This window comes from Aptenodytes forsteri, unplaced genomic scaffold (genome assembly GCF_000699145.1).
Source record: "Aptenodytes forsteri isolate BGI_AS27 unplaced genomic scaffold, ASM69914v1 Scaffold224, whole genome shotgun sequence".
NCBI classification, from domain to species: Eukaryota; Metazoa; Chordata; class Aves; order Sphenisciformes; family Spheniscidae; genus Aptenodytes; species Aptenodytes forsteri.
Window position 1 is genome coordinate 1237841 of NW_008794879.1, and position 21658 is coordinate 1259498.

The 21658-nt window shown below is 39.8% G+C and overlaps 1 protein-coding gene across 1 annotated transcript in view; it reads right to left on the reverse strand.

The window, feature by feature from the left end:
* Nucleotides 1-21658, reverse strand: part of PIGG (phosphatidylinositol glycan anchor biosynthesis class G) — a 97554-nt gene that overhangs the window by 59314 nt on the left and 16582 nt on the right. Inside the window, 2 exon segments of the mRNA XM_009274638.2 lie at nt 3119-3310; nt 11779-12236. Coding sequence (XP_009272913.2) covers nt 3119-3310; nt 11779-12236 — 650 coding nt within the window.

Genomic DNA, 21658 nt, shown 5'->3' on the forward strand with positions numbered 1-21658 from the left:
TGAATACAGTGCTCTGTGCTGTGGTTTAGCTTTCAAAGGTTCAAACTCATACCTAATGGTCTATGCAAAGGGGCTTGACTATTTTATTCCCTTAAATAGCAAGTCTTTGTAAATCCCCTGTAAGGACCATTGGCTTTTTCGTTTAGGGAAAAAAAAAAACCCAAACCAGTAAAGTTTAGAGAGTTCCTGTGTTTCTGGCTAATGCAGAAATTCAGTGCCCTATTTCAGTATCTCTGGTAATTCTGGTGTGACTATTACCATAAAATATTCTAATATATTCATGTGACTTAGAAGTAAAACTTTAGGAAATAGCTTTGGGTATTTGTCACTATTAAATGAGTTAAGTGAAAACTGAAATTAACTGGTTGACGGAAATTCAATAAAAAACCAATTTCTCAGCAAATGCACTACTATTATTTTGTTTGTGTCAGTATGATATATACTCATCTTTTTCATTGCACAAACTATAATTTTTAAAAAGAACTCTGAGGAAAATGGAGTGCCAAATTACTTCCTTGCATTTCTTAATTTAGAGGTTATCTTAGTGTAAGCCATAGAAGACGGGGCACACTTCAGTCGCCTCTTCTCCCTCATCCACCACCCAGGAGTTGTCACATTCGGAGAAAACACTTGTCTTCAGTGAAGGCTACAGAGAGGGGGCGCTTCAGAGCAAAGATTCTCCATCTTACAGAAGAAAGCATTATGTGTGAAAAATGCAGTGGCTGCCTACAACTTTTTCTCATATTACACAGAACTACCTCTACCTTGCACCTGGATCTGGAGCTATTCCATGTCATGAATACACTAAAGATACCTCTAGACACATTTAAAAGAAAGTCCTGGTTTTGTTCCTGGCGGCATTTTAAATAGGCTTTTACCATTTATTGTTATCAGTCATCTAATAAAGATGAGCTAGGATCACTATGTCAACACATCAGCTAACATCTGAAATCTACTAACATGTGTCTACCATCTTTTTTGACATGCTGTATTGGGAGCCTTGCCGAAGATAATGTGTTTGAGGAGTTAGTGATCTCGGGCAAACCATGTCTGCTCTATTAGGCCTTGTACTTTAGGCTTGAGAAGTCCCCATGTTAGCATGAGTAGCCACTGCAAAGGACCATGCTGGAACCCCTGTGCTGGCCTGTGTTGTGCGCTGGTGGGCGTTATGACAGAGATAATGTTCTGACCTGGCAAGAGTAGATACGTGTTTGTTTTGGCTTGGTTCGTTGGTTGGTTTTTTTGGGTTTTTTTAACACAAAATAAAAGACAACATGGTATGGGAGGGAGGCAGAACCTCTCCACAGATGGGACCCACGTGCCACAGCGTGCCATTGGAAGATTCATCTGGGGTTTGTCTGATGCTGCACAAAAGCAGGGTTCCCAGCATCCGAAGACACTCACTACCTCTATTCCTCTTTTTTACTCTATCTTATTAAAACAGCTATTTTGTTACACATTTGTTGTTGGTCCTTTCTTAGTGAGATCTGGAAAGAGCCCTGCACCACACTTCCCACCCCAGGTGCAGAACACATGCTGACACAAACGTCAGAATCTGTGTTTGCTAACCCTATCAGCTTTCACCAAACAGTTTACACAGAGGATCTAAAGGGTATAAAGCTTTGAAACATGACAGTAACTTTTAAAGTAGTATATAATCAGAGATATATAAAGGTCTGACATAATTTAAGCAAATTACCATCTTCACTATTTATTTAAGGTGAAATAACACAAAAAGCTGGTATCTTTTCTTGTTGTAATTGCGATCAATATGCTGACTATAGAATGAACAAGTTCCCAGTAAATGCTTTGCCTTTAGTATTTAAGTACTCCACTTATTTCTCTAATCGCATTTTATTTGCGGCTCAATTGCTGTATTTAATGTTCTGTCCCACACTGCAATATTCTTCTTCTTATTGCAAGGACAGTATTCTCCAAGGATTTTACTCAAACACAAAGCATAACTACAGGTCACACTCAGAAGTCAGGCATGTTTCAAACACAGAGCCAAATCCTGCAGACTAAGTAAAGATTACCATTACTTTCATGTCCAGCAGAACTAGCACACAATGTTAACACTAGTGTACAACTAGAATTATCTCCAATATTTGGAGAGATGGAATGTATGTAAATATATCTAGATATACATACATAATAGTATTTGTTCTAAAACATGCCTCGTTAGCAAATCTGATCTTCTATATGTCCTAAGATCTTCTGCTGCAGGGTTTTTTTCCACCTCTCCACATCTTGTGGATCTCTGGCCCCTGATTAAGAAGCTCCAACAGAAACCATTTGTATCCATATTAAATTCAAAAAGAGTGCCAGAGAAAGTTTATTACATCCAGAAGACAACTGTTTTACAATTTCTCTTCCATGACCCCTTCCTCCTCATCAAATGTCCTAACTGAGCCTGAAGTTTTCCGCAGCTCTCCGACATTTAGAAAAACTTGAGGCTGCAGATCCAGGTACAACCCAACAGTAGAAAGTATCATAAGAAAACTAAAGCCACTTAGCTACATTCCAAAAGTAGCTATCGGTGAAAGAGCTAATAGCTTCCTTACAGTTACAGACTAGTTCTGTAAGAAACTTAACATGCATGTAAAAATCCTTAGTATGCATTGTGCAGCACAGCCTAGACCTCAAGAAGGATTTGGTTACATCTTGAAAGGTCATACATTACAGAACACTCACCTGCAAAAGAAAGATATGGAAAAGCAACTCTCCCAATTACCGACTAAGCATTTTTCAAAACTAGGAAGTAGCTAAATGAGCTTGGCATGCACTCTGCTAAACATGTCAAGCCCACCTAAAACAAGAGGAGATGGTGCATTTGGAGTTTCTTTGCAGCAAAAATACAGGGTATGACTATTAGATTTTCGTCATATTAATTCTCATCTGACTGGCTTATGATCTGTCACAGTTGCAAGACACTTCATGGGGCTCAAAATTATGCACACACCACAAAAACTGAGCGCTGGCCACCTACAAAATAGAGTTTTATTCATAACAATGTGATTTCAGCCTAGACATAACGTCCCCTCCCACCTCATCCCCTGATATCCAAAGTGTTAACACCTCTCTAGAAATAGATTTACATATCTGTTGATTAACTTACTTTGAAATATCTTTGGTGTCATGTTGCCATGGAAATACGACATTTCCAATAGCTGCCCGGTAACTGTAGACTCCCAGGAGCCCAAGTGCCATAGCAATTTTTGAAACCAGGGAGCATCTTCTTTGAACCAGAAAGAAGATCATAAGTAGGGAGACTGCAGCCAAGAAGGAGAGTTCAGATTTATGTTCAGAGCTGGGAAACAAACAAACAAAAAACACCTTTCAAACCATTGTAATTACTGCTAAACACATTTGACAGAGCCTTAGCTATAGCACTGTATTTCCAAATTAATCACTGCACTGACATCTGTTATGAACTTTCCAAGAGGTATGGTAAAATAGTTTAGTATTTTTAGAAAAGCGGTTTTATTAATGAGGTTTTCTATTCAAGCATGCATGTTTAAAAGTGTAATTGTTGTGTTCCACCATATGCTAGTTATTCTGTTAATTATATAAAAACTGAGCTGCATATTGCATAATGGAAAAGGGTGTAATGCTTTTAAACTAGGATTTTCTTATTTATATATTTTCAAACAGGGCATTTTGCTTATACTACAGCATTTCATTTTCTAGCATAAGGCAGAAAAGATTTTTGCACTATAGAATTAGAACTATTCTCCCTTTTTAAATAACTGCACATGTATTTGATTTGTTTAATTTTAGACATATAAAACATTACCTAGCCAAAATGACCAGAAATATACTTACATAGTTTAAAACATACACAGGCAAACACATTAGCACAATATGACTCCCTTACGCAACTACAGCACCTTGTACTGGATCAATACATACGAGAGATAAAGATACATAATTTGTATCCTGGCCAAAAAGATTACAGATACAGTTTGTTTGTTCCCCAACATCCTAAACAGGTAACACTCATGCCAGAATCAAGGGCATTTCATTGAGCATGCTGCCAACATTATGTATTTAAATCTACAGTGATATCAGTTAGCACTGCAAAATGTAATGGGTAAGGTAAAGATCTGCACTCACCCCTACCATAGCTAGCTATACAATATCAGAAAGTCCACTGTAATCCAAGTATTGCTAACCCTTGCCTACTGCAAATATTCCCAGTATCCCAAATGACCTAAACCCGCTAATTTGGTTAGATTTATCTTCTGTTAAGAACATCATGTCGAGTGTGAGAACCAAGGGCTCCATCTTCTGTCTTCCACACTTCAAAATGCCATGATAAAAGATCGCTCACTTCAGCAAACTGACAGTGAGCATGGACTGTTATCTGCATTAACTCTGATCGCACTTATGAAACTCCAGTTTTATCTCTGATTTAATCAAAATTATAGTACTTCAAACAGGTTTACTTTCCTGTTCCCTAGTATATGCTTTATCAGGAGTTTGACCAACAGCTATTTCAGCTTTTGTGCTTGGAAAGTCACAGAGGAAAGGATATGGGGCAGAAAAATCGTCCTGTTAGTCCTCCCTGCAGGACCCAGTCAAGCACTTCATACAACTTAACAAGACCCTCAAGAGATGCACTGCTCTCTGCAGGCCCATAGAGGAAAGTGAGAGGAATAAGAACTAGAACACTATGGGAGAGAAAATGTAGCCTTGACGTTTCTCCTCACTATTGTTCTTCCTCTACAGGAGGAGACAGTAGAAGCAGTGAATGGATTGCTGCAGCAACCTGTGAAGACAGTGCATGCACTCTCTCTTACGATCAACATATAAAGAAATAATTTAGTAGCCACTGCATCTTTCAAATGAACCTTTGTGGAAAATTTTAAAAGCTTTCAGGCTGTATTCTCCTTGGCTGCTCATTGTATGAGAGCGAGATAAAACAAATCAGGGATAAAGAACAGCACATCATCATCATCATCTTTGTCTCTTTATCTAAAAAAGTCAATGCACTTCTGTTAAGAGACTCCTGCAGGCAAATCTAACATAGCAACACATAAAAATTAAAACAACGTTCCTACCTTTAAGAAGTAATTGCTGGTGCTATATCAAGCAAGACACTCACTAACAGCTGCAATTTCCTACAGTGAACATTCAAAATCATACTCTAACCCCACCCAAAAGAAAATTCTCAGAGGAGGCGCAGTGAACAGCAAGGGTATGTTCAAAGTCACGTGCACATCAGTCACCAATAGTGCATTCTTGACTGCTAGCACAGGGGTTTATATCCAACTTGTGTCCAACAGGTTTTCTGTTAACAGTCCTCTGTGATTTCAGTTTTGGATTTTTTCATACCAATGTGCTGGTTTTGGCTGGGATAGAGTTAATTTTCTTCATAATAGGTAGTATGGGGCTATGTTTTGGATTTCTGCTGGAAACAGTGTTGGTAACACAGGGATGTTTTAGTTACTGCTGAGCAGTGCTTACACAGAGTCAAGGCCTTTTCTGCTTCTCACACCACCCCACCAGCGAGTAGGCTGGGGGTGCACAATTCCATACCATATGACGTCATGCTAAGCATATAAGGCTGAGGGAAGAAGAAGGAAGGGGGGGACGTTCGGAGTGATGGCGTTTGTCTTCCCAAGTAACCGTTACACGTGATGGAGCCCTGCTGTCCTGGAGATGGCTGAACACCTGCCTGCCGATGGGAAGTAATGAATGAATTCCTTGTTTTGCTTTGCTTCCTCGCGCAGCTTTTGCTTTACCTATGAAACCGTCTTTATCTCAACCCACGAGTTTTCTCACTTTTACCCTTTCGATTCTCTCCCCCATCCCACTGGGGGGGAGCGAGCGAGCAGCTGTGTGGTGCTTAGTTGCCGGCTGGAGTTAAACCATGTAAATTTGTTGAAAAAAACCTACTCCAGTGTTTCATAGAGTTTGCTGAAGAAACAATAAAAGGATTTATAGCAAGTGAAGTCAGGTCAGCATAAATCACCTACAGTTTCACAGTTTTCCAGCCAAGGTTCTTACAGTTAGGCAGCTACGTGCATATTAAATTAGCACGTATTTTGAAAGGGGATTGTAGTTACTCAACACAGAGCCCAGCCATTTAGCAAAGTTCTAAATGATTTTGATATTCTACTCAGAAATACAAGCATGAACGTGCTACTCTGATCTCAGCTGAAATGTAGTGGCATTTGCCCAAACCACAAAATTGAAAGTGAAGAACCAATAATTTCCTGAGAGAGAACCTTGGGAGGGGGGAAGGAAAAAGAGAGCGCTTCAGCTATATGTTCTTACTATAACAGCTTGTGGTCTACACTTTCATACTTCTGATATCAGAATGAAGATTGAATACATTTCCTTCCACTGCTTTGACCTCACCTCACTACTGCAAATACAAGTAGAGTGAAAGGAATTATAGATGTGCACATGATTCATATTTTATGTGGATAAAGCCTTTTTTTCATTGTGTACTTTCATTCTACTATGTACAACAGAATACACAGGAGTCACATGGTATGCTAGCTTTGCGGGGAAGGGCATTTGGGAATGGTTAAGTACGTTATTAAAAAAAAATAATATCACCTTCCCATGCTGCTGCTTCTCGTCACTTCTCTTCAAGCTGATGCTGTCATTGACAGCTTCACCCCTTCCACACTGAGCCATGTAGCAGCTCAAGTATCTTTCAAAGTGTACCTTTCAAGTATCAGTTCTGCCCAAGATTAACAGCCAAATGAAGCTAAGTGAATATCAACTAATTAAAAACAAAACCTGACTTCCAGGCAAATTTAGGAATTGCATGTTCTCTTCCACTTCATCTACTGCCTGATTTTCTTTTGCCCTTTTTCCCACCAGTCTTTTTTTTTTTTTCTTTGTAGCAGGTTTCACAGAGTGTCTCTCTAAAGAACAAAGAACATTTTCCTTATTTCAGCACTGTTGAATGCATCCCTAACAGCTAAATTCAACACACTACAGGTAGATTTTCTGTGTTTTGCTGCTTAGTTAGGTTTTTCCATGCACAAACCTGCACAACAGTCTCTTTGTCTCAAATCAGAGTGTCTCTCTAAAGAACAAAGAACATTTTCCTTATTTCAGCACTGTTGAATGCATCCCTAACAGCTAAATTCAACACACTACAGGTAGATTGATTTTCTGTGTTTTGCTGCTTAGGTTTTTCCATGCACAAACCTGCACAACAGTCTCTTTGTCTCAAATGCTGAGCCCCTTAAGCACTGTCCAGATAAGCAAAATATTAGTCTGAGCATGAGCACAGATGTCTAAAAGGTCAATACAGGGGAAGAAAAAAGAGGGTAGTTTGTTCATTAGTTTATCTTAGAGACAAAATAGAAGGCTGGCTGGAAAAAGCCTGAGCAGCTTTAACTCAAACTAACAAGGGTACACATGGTCTAAGTAAGGTTCTCATTTCTTATTACTAAAAAAATGTGCTATTAAGACATAACTATGTAAATTAAACACATACTAAAAATAGAATAACAATCAACCTTACAGGCTAGCAATGCATTTTGGGAAGAGGAATAAGTGCTTTATGCAACTCAGCTTATCACCAACTTTTAATTTATGCTATAAGGAAAACACATCATCTCAATCCTGATCAAAACACTAGGGAAATAGACATCTCTGCCACCCTGTTCTCTTGTGAAGGAGAAGCAATGAAGACATTAAAACCTCTAACCAAAGAAAATGCAAGCATGCTTGCCAAATAGGAATTCAGGGATACTCTACAAACCACAGGATATGCAAAGATTTAGTTGCGTCGTTGACCGACCTTTCCAAAGTTTGTCCAGTGAAACGTTTCAGACCCAAGAACTCACCTACATCCCATCACTCAAGTCCAAAAACTGCGCACTTCAAATGCTGCTATTTGGGCAATCTTTTAATCCTATAAAGCAACTGAAGTATATGTCAGCATGGTGACATATATTGTATTCTCCTGTTAGGCTAAAAACTGCTCTATTGATTTAAGTCAGGATGTAGCTCCACAGCAGCCCAAGCCAACCTGTGCCAGGGCTGCCAGGGTTCGGTTCTTTTGCCTGCTCCCTAAACATGGCAGAAGTAGTTACACCAATGAAAGGGAGAAGGCAGAACTGTGGCAGCCCCAATGACACATCCCCTTAGCCTGCCATGACACGGCATTCTGGACTGTTCCACAATTTTTTTTAAAGCCCCCCAAAGTAGGAGTTTGTGAATCATTACTTCCTTCTTGATCAGATTTGAAAGTCAAGTGGGTTTTTGTAAGGAATGCTTGACAATGGCAGAAAGAAAAAACTGTTTATGTCTGCAGCACTTCAAAAGATGCAGATACTTCCATGTTTTGTTTCTACAGGAATTTCAGTAGCAGCAGTGCTGGCTTGCACACGCTTCTTTTCCTGCATTCCTGTTACTAAGCCAGCCCATTTGCCTGTGAAGCTGGATGGTAAATCAGAGGGGGAAGAGATCCATCTGAAAGCCAAGAGTTTCCCACCCCATCTTGGCTTATTTTTCCAGCCACATCTATTCAGTGATTTAGTTCACCATACTGACAAAGCAACAGCTGTGCTGGTAAAACACAGGGTCAGTGAGGGGAGGAGCAAGACAGCAGGTACCTTGCCTTGTAAGGCAAGAGCCCCTTTAATATACCATTATAGCCAAAGAATCAGTTGTAGCCTAAGACTATAGCCGTAGGACCTTTTCTCTTCTATTTGCTTCAAGACCCAAGCAAATATACCCAAGGTGAGGCTATAATTTTGTGGGGAAGCACAGGGAGCAATTCACCTGTAAAATTCTTAAATTTTGGGTTTGATATCTAGCTGCTGTACTTCAGCCTTACTGAAGGGGGAGGTAGACAGCTTTAATAATAGGGTTGTGATGGCTTTATGAAGGGGAAGTGATACGTAATCAACCTGACAGACTTCTGTGATGAGATGACTAGCTCAGTGGAAGAGCGGAGAGCAGCCCGCATTGTTTATCTTGGCTTTAACAAGGCTTTTAACACCATCTTCCGTAACATCCTCACAGGCAATCTGATGCAGTCCAGGCTAGGAAAGCAGACAGTGAGGTGGACTGAAAACTGGCTCAACTGCCAGGCTCACACGGTCAGCAGCACAAAGTCCACCTGAAGGCTAGTCACTAGTGATCAACCTCAGGGCTTGACACTGGGGCCAATACTGTTCAACATCTTCATTAATGACCTGGATGATGGAGCAGAGTGCCCCCTTAGCAAGCCTGCACACAATACAGAACTGGGAGGAGCGGTCGATCCAGTAGATGGGTCTGCTGCCACTCAGAGGCACCTCAACAAACTGGAGAAATGGCCCAACAGGAACCTTATGAAGTTCAACAAGGGGAAGAGGCAAGTCCTGCACCTTGGAACAAATAGCTACACACATCAGGACAGACTGGGGGCTGACCACCTTTTCAGAGATGGCTCTGAGCGCTGGTGGACACCGAGTTGATCATCAGCCAGCAATGTGCCCTTGCAGCAAAGACGACCAACAGCATTTGGGGTTGCATTCTGAAAAACATTACCAGCAAGTTGAGGAAGGTGTTTCTTCCCCTGTGTTCAGCCCTGGGTCCAGTTATGGATTACCCAGTACAGAGAAAGATATGGACATATTGGAGCAAGTGCAGTGAAGGACTAGGAAAATGATGATGGGATTGGAGCATCTGTCATACAAGGAGAAGCTCAAAGCACTGGGACTGTTTAGCCTTGAGAAGAGAAGGTTCAGTATGGATCTTACCAGCCTGATTGGAGGTGGAGGGTGTTAAGAAAGATGAAGCCATATTCTTCTCAGTGGTGCCAAGCAAAAGGACAAGAGGCAATGGACACAAATTGAAATAAAGGAAATTCTGTTTAAACAGAAGGAAAATTTTTTGGGGAAAAAGAAAACAGGTTGCCCAGAACAGTTGTGGAGTCTCCATGCTTAGAGATATCAAAGACCCAGCGGGACAAGGATCTGAGCAATCTGTTCCAGATCACTCTGCTCTGAGCAGGGGAATTGAACCAAATAATTTGCAGAGGTCCCCTCCAACCTCAACTATCCTGTGATTCTGTTGTTTTCAAAGATGGATAGGAATTCTGCAAAACACACCAACTCCAATTCACAGGAGAAAAAAAAGGAAACACAAAAATAGCCTCCTTCCTCCCTTCTTCCCCTTCCCTCCCCAATAAAAAAAAAGACTAAGCCAGAACAGGTGTAAACAACCTTAGTTCACCTGACTGGGTTGCTTGGAAGCTCCTGACAGGCAATAATGTTAGAGATGGGCATACAGGATTTCCTCGCTTTTGTTATAGATCACTAAGCCCTAGAAGCACCTGCTGTAGCTGCAGGCTATGTTCTACCTGTGCAATCTCCCTGAATCCCCACAGCCCAAGGCTGTAACAGGTTTTGCTGCTCTATAGTCATACCTAGCACCAGGAAATTGGAGGTGGGAGCAAAATTAACCAAGACAGGATCTTTGGAAGTTAAGTCCAGGCATGCACACTCCATTTTTGGAAGCCTGGTAACATTTGCAAGTGTCAGTAAACGTTCCTGGGGGACTATACAAGCAAAAGCATATCCCTGAAACAAAGGCAATTTTTCAGCTGCAAGAATATCAAGTCCTTGTTTCGTGGCATTGTGGCACTAGCACACTCCAAAGAAAAGGGCGGACAGTCTGAAGAAGGCATCTGGCTCAGGGAGTTATTGGGCAAATAGATCTTTGGAAGATGCTCAGGATTAATTATAAAAATCCTCCCAGTTGCACCAAATCACACCTAATCCTGCTCACACACTGGCTTAGCTCATAATGAAGGAGCATGTGGACTTAATGTTGCGAATATGACAGTCCTTCCTCAATCCCTCACCTCATCTCAGGAGGAGGAATGCATGGCGAAAGCTTTGGTATAGAACAACTGCTATAATGCAATAAATTCCCTCATAACTCATGTCTTTCAGCACTCATGCCTGTCACAGCAATTAGCATTTTATCTGTGAGGCTGCCAATAATTAATAAGTCTATTAGTTCATTTGCTCATGTCGCTATTAACGAATGATGAATGACATTTCATCCACATGTTTTAAGATACTGGCAAGAAATCTCTTTATCTTACACAGCACAGCCTCCCCATCTGCTGTCTGCAAAAATCTTGACTAGTCAGTCACAAGGTATTGCTTCTCTGTCCACCAGTTGAAGTACAGAAGACAGTTCAAATATCAAGTACTTTTTATCACTGAATAATGGCTGGAGTTCTTCACAATACTAGAAAAAGTAAAAGCCCTTCTCCAATGTACTTCAGGTTGTAAAAAATTCCCTTTCTTATCATACTACACTTGAGAAATTCCTTCAGTTTTCCACCCACACGTTAAATGCCTGTGATAGACAAGGAAGAATTCTATGTGCAGCATCTTCTCCTGCAACTTCATAAAGTTTGGAATTGAGCAGAACCTTCTGTCTTAATTTCAAGGGTTTAATTCTATTAAGCAATTTTTAATTTCCCAAACCAGACACTGTTGACTTTCACATGGAAAAATATTTACTTTTTGCCTCTGATAAACCTATCGTGTATAATTGGCGTTAGTTAGATAAGTCATGGTGCAGGGCAAAGATTATAAACTATTGATAGTATACAAGGAATTACTCCTGCATGAAATAGCAGTGAAAAATTCCTTATGTTGCTTCACTGTTTACCCACTTTGCATGTTTACAGCACTTTCTAAACAGCAACTGTACAGAAATGTATACATATTTCACCAAATGAAACATACATTAATTTTTAAGTAAGACAGAAAGTATGACAATAAATCAGATACCCACCTTGTTAGCCAATGTCCAAAGTCTGGCCGATGAGCCCACTGGACACCTGTCTGATTCAAGGATCGAAGCAGCCGACAGCAAATAAGGATGATCCATGGACTTGCTAAGCTTATCCACTTATCTGATCCTTGTATGAATTCAGCTGAAGAGGTGGCCTTGCCCAATTTCGAATTACCTGCTGCTGGAATGTCTATATTCTTGCACTCAGAGGCTTCCCCGATACTATCAAAATTTTGTTTCACAGTGGTGCCATGTTGAGGGTCACATTCTTTCAGAAGAAAATTATTTCTGCAAAGTTCCTGACACAGTGCCAAACAAAGCGTATTGATAAGAAAATACCAGGTTTGATGTTCCTCTTCTATAAAACTGCTTGCCCCCAAACTCAAAACATGGCCAATTGTTCCAGCCAGAATCAGCACATTTATTTCTGACCACCTGGAACTGGACACAACTGGATTCTGCAAACAAACAAACAAAAAAATAGCAGTAGTGAAAGTGTATAAAAATTTCACTTGTTTAAGCATTCATAGTGTGCTTACAGGAATTTCCTCTAAGAAAACAAAATAAACAGTGAGAAGTTATTTCTATCTTGACAAATCCCAAAAATTTATAAAAGAGTCATTTTAGTGTAGCCTATTTAGCTAGCATTGCAACATAATCAAACTGTTTAAAATGACATTCTGTTTAAGGGAAAAAACTTCTCTATGAATAACCATCACAACTGTACAGATTAAGATTCCCTACCACCCTGTGACAGAACGTTTGAAAGAAGCTCTCTCCCCATTGCACATTCGTAGATGTAAAAATAGAAATCCTGCAGAAATCAAACTTGAGATACAGATAATAGGTGATTTTCTAATAGTTTAAATCTGTGCTACCCTCAACTCAGTACAGTGACAGCCTTCACTACTCAAAATAACAAAAGTTACTTGAAGACAGTCTGATGGCGCCCTTTAACCTTGCTTAGCTTGAAATGTGTCTTTCATCATAAAATCTACTTTAAACCTTACCCATCTATTATTTACTTTGCACGTCGTGCCTACCTAAAACCATAATATTCTTTGTCTAATGCCTCCATTAGTTTGATTTCCTGTTCACAGCAGCTACTTGGAATTGCCTCATCATCACTGCTCTCGATGATATGGCTAAAAAGAGCATCTGGTTCATTGACGTTATCAGCTAAATGACCTTTGCAGCTCACAGGGAATAGGAAGTAACAGGGAAAGCCATAAAAAGCCCACACAGAGACACAAACCTGATAAGTAAGCACTAAGGGAGATGATAAAGATGACCAAAACTCTTCAGCCATTAATTGACAGGCCGGTAAGAAACCACAGGCATAGCTCTGAAGAGCATCAGCCTGGACTTTGTAACAGATAAGGGGAAAGTGATGGACCATGAGTATCATGGATATCTGAGGGCGCCTGTGGATCTATGCAAACTCATTAAGCAATGCTTCAGGAAAGCGTCAAAGGTGGGGGAGAAGGGATGGTGAGGAACAGGCTGGAGGCAGGGGGCAAAGTGAAAGGAGGAAGGATAAAGGGGCCAGAGTCGCGTATAAGCAGGGATCAGTCAGTGCACTTCTCTGACTGAGCCCTGTGCCTGATCACTGCAGTCTATCCTGTCTTATTAAATCCTCTCCTAACTATCTGGGCAACTCCACTCTCTGTCCCACCTATAGGTGCTGCAAGGTCTCACTGCAAGTAACTGGGGACAAGCCGGCATGCCAGCAATTTGAGACCAGAGCGAGTAAAAGCAAACGCCAGCAACTCAAGCAGGAATACAGGTCATTGGACCCATGCACCTGTAGTGCCAGTGACTGCAGTGCGTGAGGGTCCACGTGCCGGAGACCGGAGTGGGGACCACAGGCCATCGGGACTGTGTGCCCGAGGTGCCAGCAGCTGGAGGGATCAGAGTGCAAAAGAAGTCAAGGTGTCAGCAACAGGAAAAGCAACCATGGATCACCAAGCTTCTAGGTCTGCGTCAGAAACTGGAGGGCCCAGAGTATGCACCTATATGTGAGAGGTCACAATGCCACTGACTGGAAGAGACATCTGTCTGTTTAACTTCTCCTCAAAGTCTAAGCCAGAGGTGAGGACAGGAGCCCAGGCTGGGCATGCACAGCTGGGCTCCAGCAGCAAGGCAGGACAAATGCCCCTCCAAATGGTGTTGGAGGCCACCAGAGCCAGCAGGGGCTTTCCTAACATACCTTAACAAATGGGGTTACATTCTTGTGACGCATTTTGGGAAAGACACTGTCAAAAAATCATCCTTTACCATTTTATTTTCTCATTAATTTTTCCTCCATTATAGAATATCAAAGAGTATCTCTTAAACTGGTATTTTAAAAACCTGGTAAACAACAACTTAAAAGCCAAATCAAAACTACCGCATGCCATTTTTACTTCAGAACAAAGATCTCTGAACCTACTTTCACATTAATTTCTTTAACTGCACACTTCAACCACATCATTCTCCTACATTTGACCTTATGAACAAACTTCAAAAAAATGCCTTGAATATTCATACAGATAAATCTCACAGAGAACATACTTACATTCAAAGATGCAGAGTGTACTCTGATTCCTGAACCATTTAAAGCATTTGTTAGAAGAATATAGAAACTCACTAATCTTAGAGCAGGTAACAAGAAAGTGGGTACAAACAATACAAATATCCCTGAGCATCTTAGATGCAAGTCTCACTTACGCTTAAGATTTACTGACAGCAGCATATGTATTTTTGTTCAATAAGCAAGACCACGTAGCATGGAGAGGACAACCAACGCACTTGATGCAAGAAGCTAGTTAACACTATCTGGAATTTTGCTTTGAGGAAAGCAACTTTCACAAAATAAAGATTTTGTAAGATGTATGTGAAAGAGTATAGTTAAAGTTATCACCTATTCACATCACCTCCATTTCTTCTGTTGGTAAAGAAATATATTACACCAAAGTCACTTCACTTAAAAAAACCCACAAACAAAAACAAAACCAACAAAAGAATCCCCATGAAGTTACACACAACAATAATGGGGGAAAAAAAACCCTAAAAATCTAGCACAAGAACAGTCATAATCTGAAAAACCACCCAGGCCCAATCTAAATTTACTAGCACTTGAAATTTCTTTGGTGCTCTGAAGACCACTCCTTTTTGTTTAGTATTCTACTCTGGAAATCAAATACCGTAAGCTGCATTCTGGAACAAAAGGACAAGGTAGAGATGTAATCCGTGCAGAGACCGAAGACCATGAAATTGACAAAGCTGAGACAAGAATGGTACATGACTAAACTACAGAAAGTTTAAACTCTAATAATTCCATCATGCTGACCTTAAAGATCTTGGCTCACTAAATAATGAGCGAGCAAGCTTGCAGAGACAAAGGAAACTGAGATCCTCAACAAATGAGAATGAACCAGTCTTCAATACAATTCATTTGTCTTCTTTATGACATAACATAAAATCTATATAAGGATTGCTCTCTTGTATCTGGTTGATGTCAGCACTGATACGAAAACTGAAGAGATGATATATTATCAATGGGGAACATGCAAAAGCCTCATGAAAATGATGGCATTAGCGTGAAATGTCCCAGTGTCAGAAATCCGTATTTCTTGCCTGCTTGTCTGACTCTCACAACTCCAGTGAAAAGAGAAAAAAATTACTCCTGTATTCACATCAAAGCGTTAAAGTCCAATGGCATTTATTGATAAACCACATTTCAGACCAGAGTTATTCACTACGCAAAATGAAAAATTACCCTGAAAATTATGTTCTCCTGAGCTTTCATGATCTAAGAAATACTGAAAATAGTTTCATCAAGTTTTTCTAAATTTACTGGTAATCCCTCATATATGAACCATGCCTTATTAGGAATGCCATCATTACAGTTTTTTATACATCCTGACCTTATATTACTTTGATTGTACTTAGTTTTAGACCTGGTTTACAGGCACAGAAATATAGGTCCTACTCTGATATTCATGGTTCTGTCTTTCTAGCTGCTAAACACCTCCAACCCTCAGGAACTCAGTAGGCACTCCAGATACTAAAAGACTTGTATGACTCACACCGATATCTTGGCAAACAAACTTAATACAGAATCTTTCGTTTAGAAATTCATAAATGCCAGGCTTTCAATTTAAGCCTGTAATATGTCAAGCCAAGGTAGCATTAACATTTGATGTATCAGCATTAGTAATTAAGTAATACAGAAACTGACCTCTTTGCCCTATCTTTGAACATATCTTGCTAGCTTCCAGAAGTGCCAGTACATAAACAATGGAATATATGCATCTCCACCCATGAAACTTACATTTTCTTCACTTTGAAATAAAACCTCCTGTAGTCTACCTTCTGGGTCCAATTCCAGTTATGTGGCTTCTGTATGGTTGAGAGTAAAGCTCTTTTTCACAAAAATTAACCATCCATAGTTAATGCCTGAGGAATTTTACAATCACTTTTCAAATGAGAAACATTTTACTTTTCATGCTCACCATCACCCAAAATTTAAATACTTATCATTCTGTTCCCTTCTGATATTTGAGCTCCCTGCACCCAGTCTTGATTCCCAATGATGATAACTTTCCTATGACAGAGTACTACAGACCACACTTGCTCCTACATTTTCACAGCAATTTGGGATCATTTTCGAAAGCTACCCAGTAAGGCACCATCCAATCACTTTTTTTTCCCCCAAATCAAAAAATGCAAAAAAAAAATTTAGGTAAAATTGCGTAAAAATGTTCTATGGTTCGATTCAGTAAAGAATATCACACAGAAGAGGAAAAACAAAAATATTTTAAAATGAACAGGATATTTAAAAATAAATAGAAAGAGGGACATTTTGTTTAAGTAATGAAAAAAACACTGTAATTCTGCACAACAAGAATTCTCAAAAGCTGTATTTGACAGGCTTTAACTTTTGTGTTCTATTTTCAAAAAACTATTGGTTTTGATTTCTAGCAGAAGTAGGAAAAAAAAAATACAACTTCCAGTAGTAAATACCATACTGAAGTCAACTACCAAGCAATTAGAGTGAAGCTATGAACAAGAAGCTAAAATTTTTGATGATTTTCTGAAATTCGTAAAGGGCTGCAGAACTATTTAAAGCCTCAAGTGCCATTAAAAGAAGGGACTGGTGCTGCTAGAAACATAGTAATCAGAACCTATAAATAACAGTCAGGAAGCAGATACTAACCACTGTCTGCACTGGTCTTCAGAAAATTCATAAACTTGGTAATCAGTTTCTATATTTAGCCACAGTGGAAAAAAGCATTACAAATGAGATGCACTTCAGAGAAATCTTTAGATGTGAACGGAAACAATTTTAAGAAAAAAAGCTCTGAAGCCATTAGCAGGAGAGCTTATCTTAATTACTTTTAAAATACCTACATTTTATCATATAGCATGACCTTATATAGGCTGTTAGCTTTTTTAACTGGCAAGACCCTGATTCAGGATTCTACTCCTGCCATCAGAAGAGCAGGGCTTCACACCTCTTTCAGAAGTGGAGCCCATACGCAGATTCGCACTGTGGAGACACAGAGGTCACAGACACTTGGATTCAGAGACATTTTAGCGTAAGTAATACTCCTAACTTACATAGAAGGTCCCCTCAAGATTAACACACAGCTTATACAGACAACCAGTTTCTCCCCCAAAGTCTAGGTATTCTATTGGAAAAGGCGATGGAAGGTGGCACATGAATGTCTGTGAATTATAGTGTTTGTGCCCCAGTTACCAGTAAATAACCTCTCACATCCACACTGCAAGCAACACCAGATTATCCCCTGCTCCTTTCACATTCTGCAGGCTCTATCTTTGTAAATGCAGCCACCTGTAAAAAAACCCACCATATCGTTCTGCAACAGCCCTGAGTGGTAAAAATGTAAACCACATCCAGGTCACTGCTTTTATACATGTCTGGAACGGAGGAGCTTACTAACTAAACCTACAAAATATTTCAAGCTTGCTTTGGAATGGAAGGTGGCACATGACACACAATGGCCACATTCATGTGAATTATAGTGTTTGTGCCCCAGTTACCAGTAAATAACCTCTCACATCCACACTGCAAGCAACACCAGATTATCCCCTGCTCCTTTCACATTCTGCAGGCTCTATCTTTGTAAATGCAGCCACCTGTAAAAAAACCCACCATATCGTTCTGCAACAGCCCTGAGTGGTAAAAATGTAAACCACATCCAGGTCACTGCTTTTATACATGTCTGGAACGGAGGAGCTTACTAACTAAACCTACAAAATATTTCAAGCTTGCTTTGGAACTTGGACAGAGACAGCAACGCCTATCTGACTGATGAGATATATACCCAGCAATCCAGTCACCTATGGAATAGGATTGAAGATGGGATTGCGAAAATGAATTTCTACAGGTCCGGACACAAAGGTACATCTGCTTCAACCAGAGTTACTATTGCCTACACTTTGTAAGACATACTTCAGCTTCCCACATTTTCAGATATGTCTCAGATAGGAATATGATCACAGACAGACCTGGGATAGAGAATCCAGTATTTTTTATTTCTATCTGCCCCAGCCTTGGAAAAACAAACACACACACAAACGTTCTGGAAAACATTGCTGAAAACCTCCTCATTCACGTATTATCAACTTGAAGCAGATGATCTGATCATTTGCTGGTATGTCCTGAGGTCTCAGCTAGGTAAAACTCCAGAAAACATGTATGCGCTCATTCCAGATATTCCCCTACCTTTCTAGTTCAAACAGGAAATGCTTGAATTCATAACTGTTCCACTACAGCCAAATGGAGATATTTTCAAAGGTGATGTGAAAATAAGCATCTTCATGTCCAAGAGACACTAACTGATCCCTGTCCTAAAATGACAGAAGTGTAACACCAAATTTCACTTGTGAATAAAAGGGTTTTTTTCCACTTCTTGAATTCCAGATGGTCTCATAATTGGTACCAAAGAGGAAAAGGAGACAAGCTGCTGCTGAAACATCCTTCTTCAAGCAACAGGGGATTGAATCTAAAGCACCAACATCAACTAGGGAGAAAGCTCCAGCTGCTGTGGTCTCTCGTATGCAGAATGTGGGGTGCTGGAGGCAAAGATATGAAAATGGATACAGTATCCTGGATATAATTTCTAATCAGCCTGTTTGGTTTTGCTCAGTTTGTCCTCAAAGGCAGATGTACAGACAAAGCAGGGGTGGGGAAGGAAGACAACTGAAATAGAAGGGATAGGTAAAGACTTCTCACACATACTCCTGTCCATGCTCCCTAGGCATAACTGACTAGACGGAATCATCAGAAATGGCCAAAGGATTATGGGTATGGAAATGGCACTTCCTCCTCTAAAGTTCCTCAGAAAGATTAATTCTAAAAATGGAACAGCATGGATTATATGGGTGCTTCTTTTTATGTGTTCCTTGAGGAATTATTTGCCTCCGTCAGGGAGCTAGCAATTAATTCCTTTCATAAGAAAAGCCTTTCCACCCAACTCAAGTTTTGAATACCAGGAGAAATTTTGCAATTGCTGGTATGATCATTGACAGAGCAGCTGTATTAGCAATATATAAGCCATCTGCAGGAAGTTGTTCACACCAGCAGCTGTCTCTCACCAACAAGGATGAAAACATGCCACGAACAGATGGGAATGAAACCCTAAGACTCAGGCCGAACTAAAATGTCAGAGCTCATACCTGTCAACCAATACTTGGTAACAACCTATTCTAAATTTAGTAATAGCCAAGGAATAGCAGCATCTTCCCAGATTCCAGTCTTTGATCTAGTAGGAAAGCATTTTTCCTGGGTCATTTAAAGTTACTCCTACAGTAGTGGGTGGCACAAGGAATTAACTCATCTCTAGCTATGTAACAAAGATTTCTGGTCACAGACTGAATTGCTTTGAGACTATGAACCTGGAGAAGAAAGCTATAATCCGTTGTCATTGCTCTCAACTCTACTGAAGTGGAACGTCTGTATATTTTACGCAGGTCTAGACAGTCATCATTTTTAGATTCTTACTGTTTGCTAGAATTAGAAAAACTGGTAACAATTAAAATGAAAAATGAGCTTGTCTTCCATAGTTGTGTATGTTTATCATTGCACAGCAAGTAAACGTTAAGTTTCTACGGAATACACTGGATCATTAATTTTTATTTCAAGACCATATTCTTTTACTTATTCTAAGAATAATTTCCACTTCATTTACAATAAAATACAGAAAGCTAATAAAGGCCCTAAGTAGAACAACTCAGAAATGGCAGAAATGAACCGAGTCCATTTAAAGACCAACACGCCCCTAAGTACCAACAGCATTAACAAACCGTACAACTAGACATCTCATTCAGCAGACCTCTCCATTCACATTGATTAATTTTACTTTCTTCTTTCATTTGCCTTTAAAAAAAACCCACACAAGCATCACTAGCTTTGGCAGCAAAACATTAACACTACTTGGACACAAAGATTTTCAGTACCAAAAGCAAACTGATTTACACTTACAAAGACTGTTCTGTTAGCAGCTACACCTGTGATGATGAACTTCTTTCCCTGATTTCATTAAGCAGACATTGTTAGCTGACTTGTTACTCCATTTTAGTCCATCTAAACAATCAACAGACACACCTAAATCTTATGTGGCTGAGAAATATAAACATAAGAACGAAACACCATGTTCTACCAACAATTCCCTTTTTAATCACTTTCAATACACTGAAATGAATTGCACTGAAGAAAATTGAAAAGGGTGGGGTGGGGGGGGCTGTCTTCAGGAGAGAAGGGCAGTAATTTCAGTCCAAGGCTTCTCTCAGAAAAGCAGCATTTCCAAGAAGGAATAACTCAAATTCAGAAATTACAGAAACAAAATTATAAACTGGTATAGTTTGAATAATAAAAATTAGCAGTCTTACTTGTAAGAACTTAAATTTCTAATTAAGCTCAGGAATTACAGCATATAGCTGCACAGAGTGCAATATTAATCTCTATTCAGGAATAGTGAATTTTCTGAATTATATGAAATATAGCAGGTATTAAATGTTTCTCTAAGTCAGAAAGTTTGCTTTTTAGCTTAAAGAAATATGTCATCGTATCATTAAAGCAATGTACTTGCCGCACATTGTCACATACTAAAAAAAAGATACTAAAACCCCAAACGTGATTCAAAGAAACCCACTGACAAAGGACTGTACTGCACAGAGGTTGCATCATTGAACAGAGCGCTATGAGCATTAAAGTTACTGAATTTCAGAGACCTTTGAAAGATATGACTAACAAGCATCAGAAAAAACAGCTAGAAGCTGATTTAACGGTGTGACTGACAGTTCTTGGCATACTAAATTTCACAGTGAAAGAAGAGTATGACATTGCAAATTCTATTTCCTTGGAATTACCTGAATTCTATTCAATACAACAATAAAACTCATCGAGTACTTTACAGAAGATAACTACTTGCACAACTGAGAACATTTCTGAGCATTCCAAAGATGGTAAGAAACTGTCCTGGTTTCGGCAGGGATAGAGTTATTTCCCTTCCTATTAGCTGGTACAGTGCTATGTTCTGTGTTTTGGATTTAGGATGAGAACAATGTTGATAACGCACCGATGTTTTAGTTGTTGCTAAGTAGTGCTTACACTAGTCAAGGACTTTTCAGCTTCCCATGCTCTACCAACTGAGAAGGCTGGAGGTGCACAAGAAGCTGGGAGGGGGCACAGCCAGGACAGCTGACCCAAACTGGCCAAAGGGACATTCCATACCATGTGACGTCATGCTCAGTACATAAACTGGGGGAAAGCTGGCCGGGGGGGCCACTGCTCGGGGACTGGCCTGGCATCAGTCAGTGGGTGGTGAGCAATTGCACTGTGCATCACTTGCTTTGTGTAGTATTATTATTA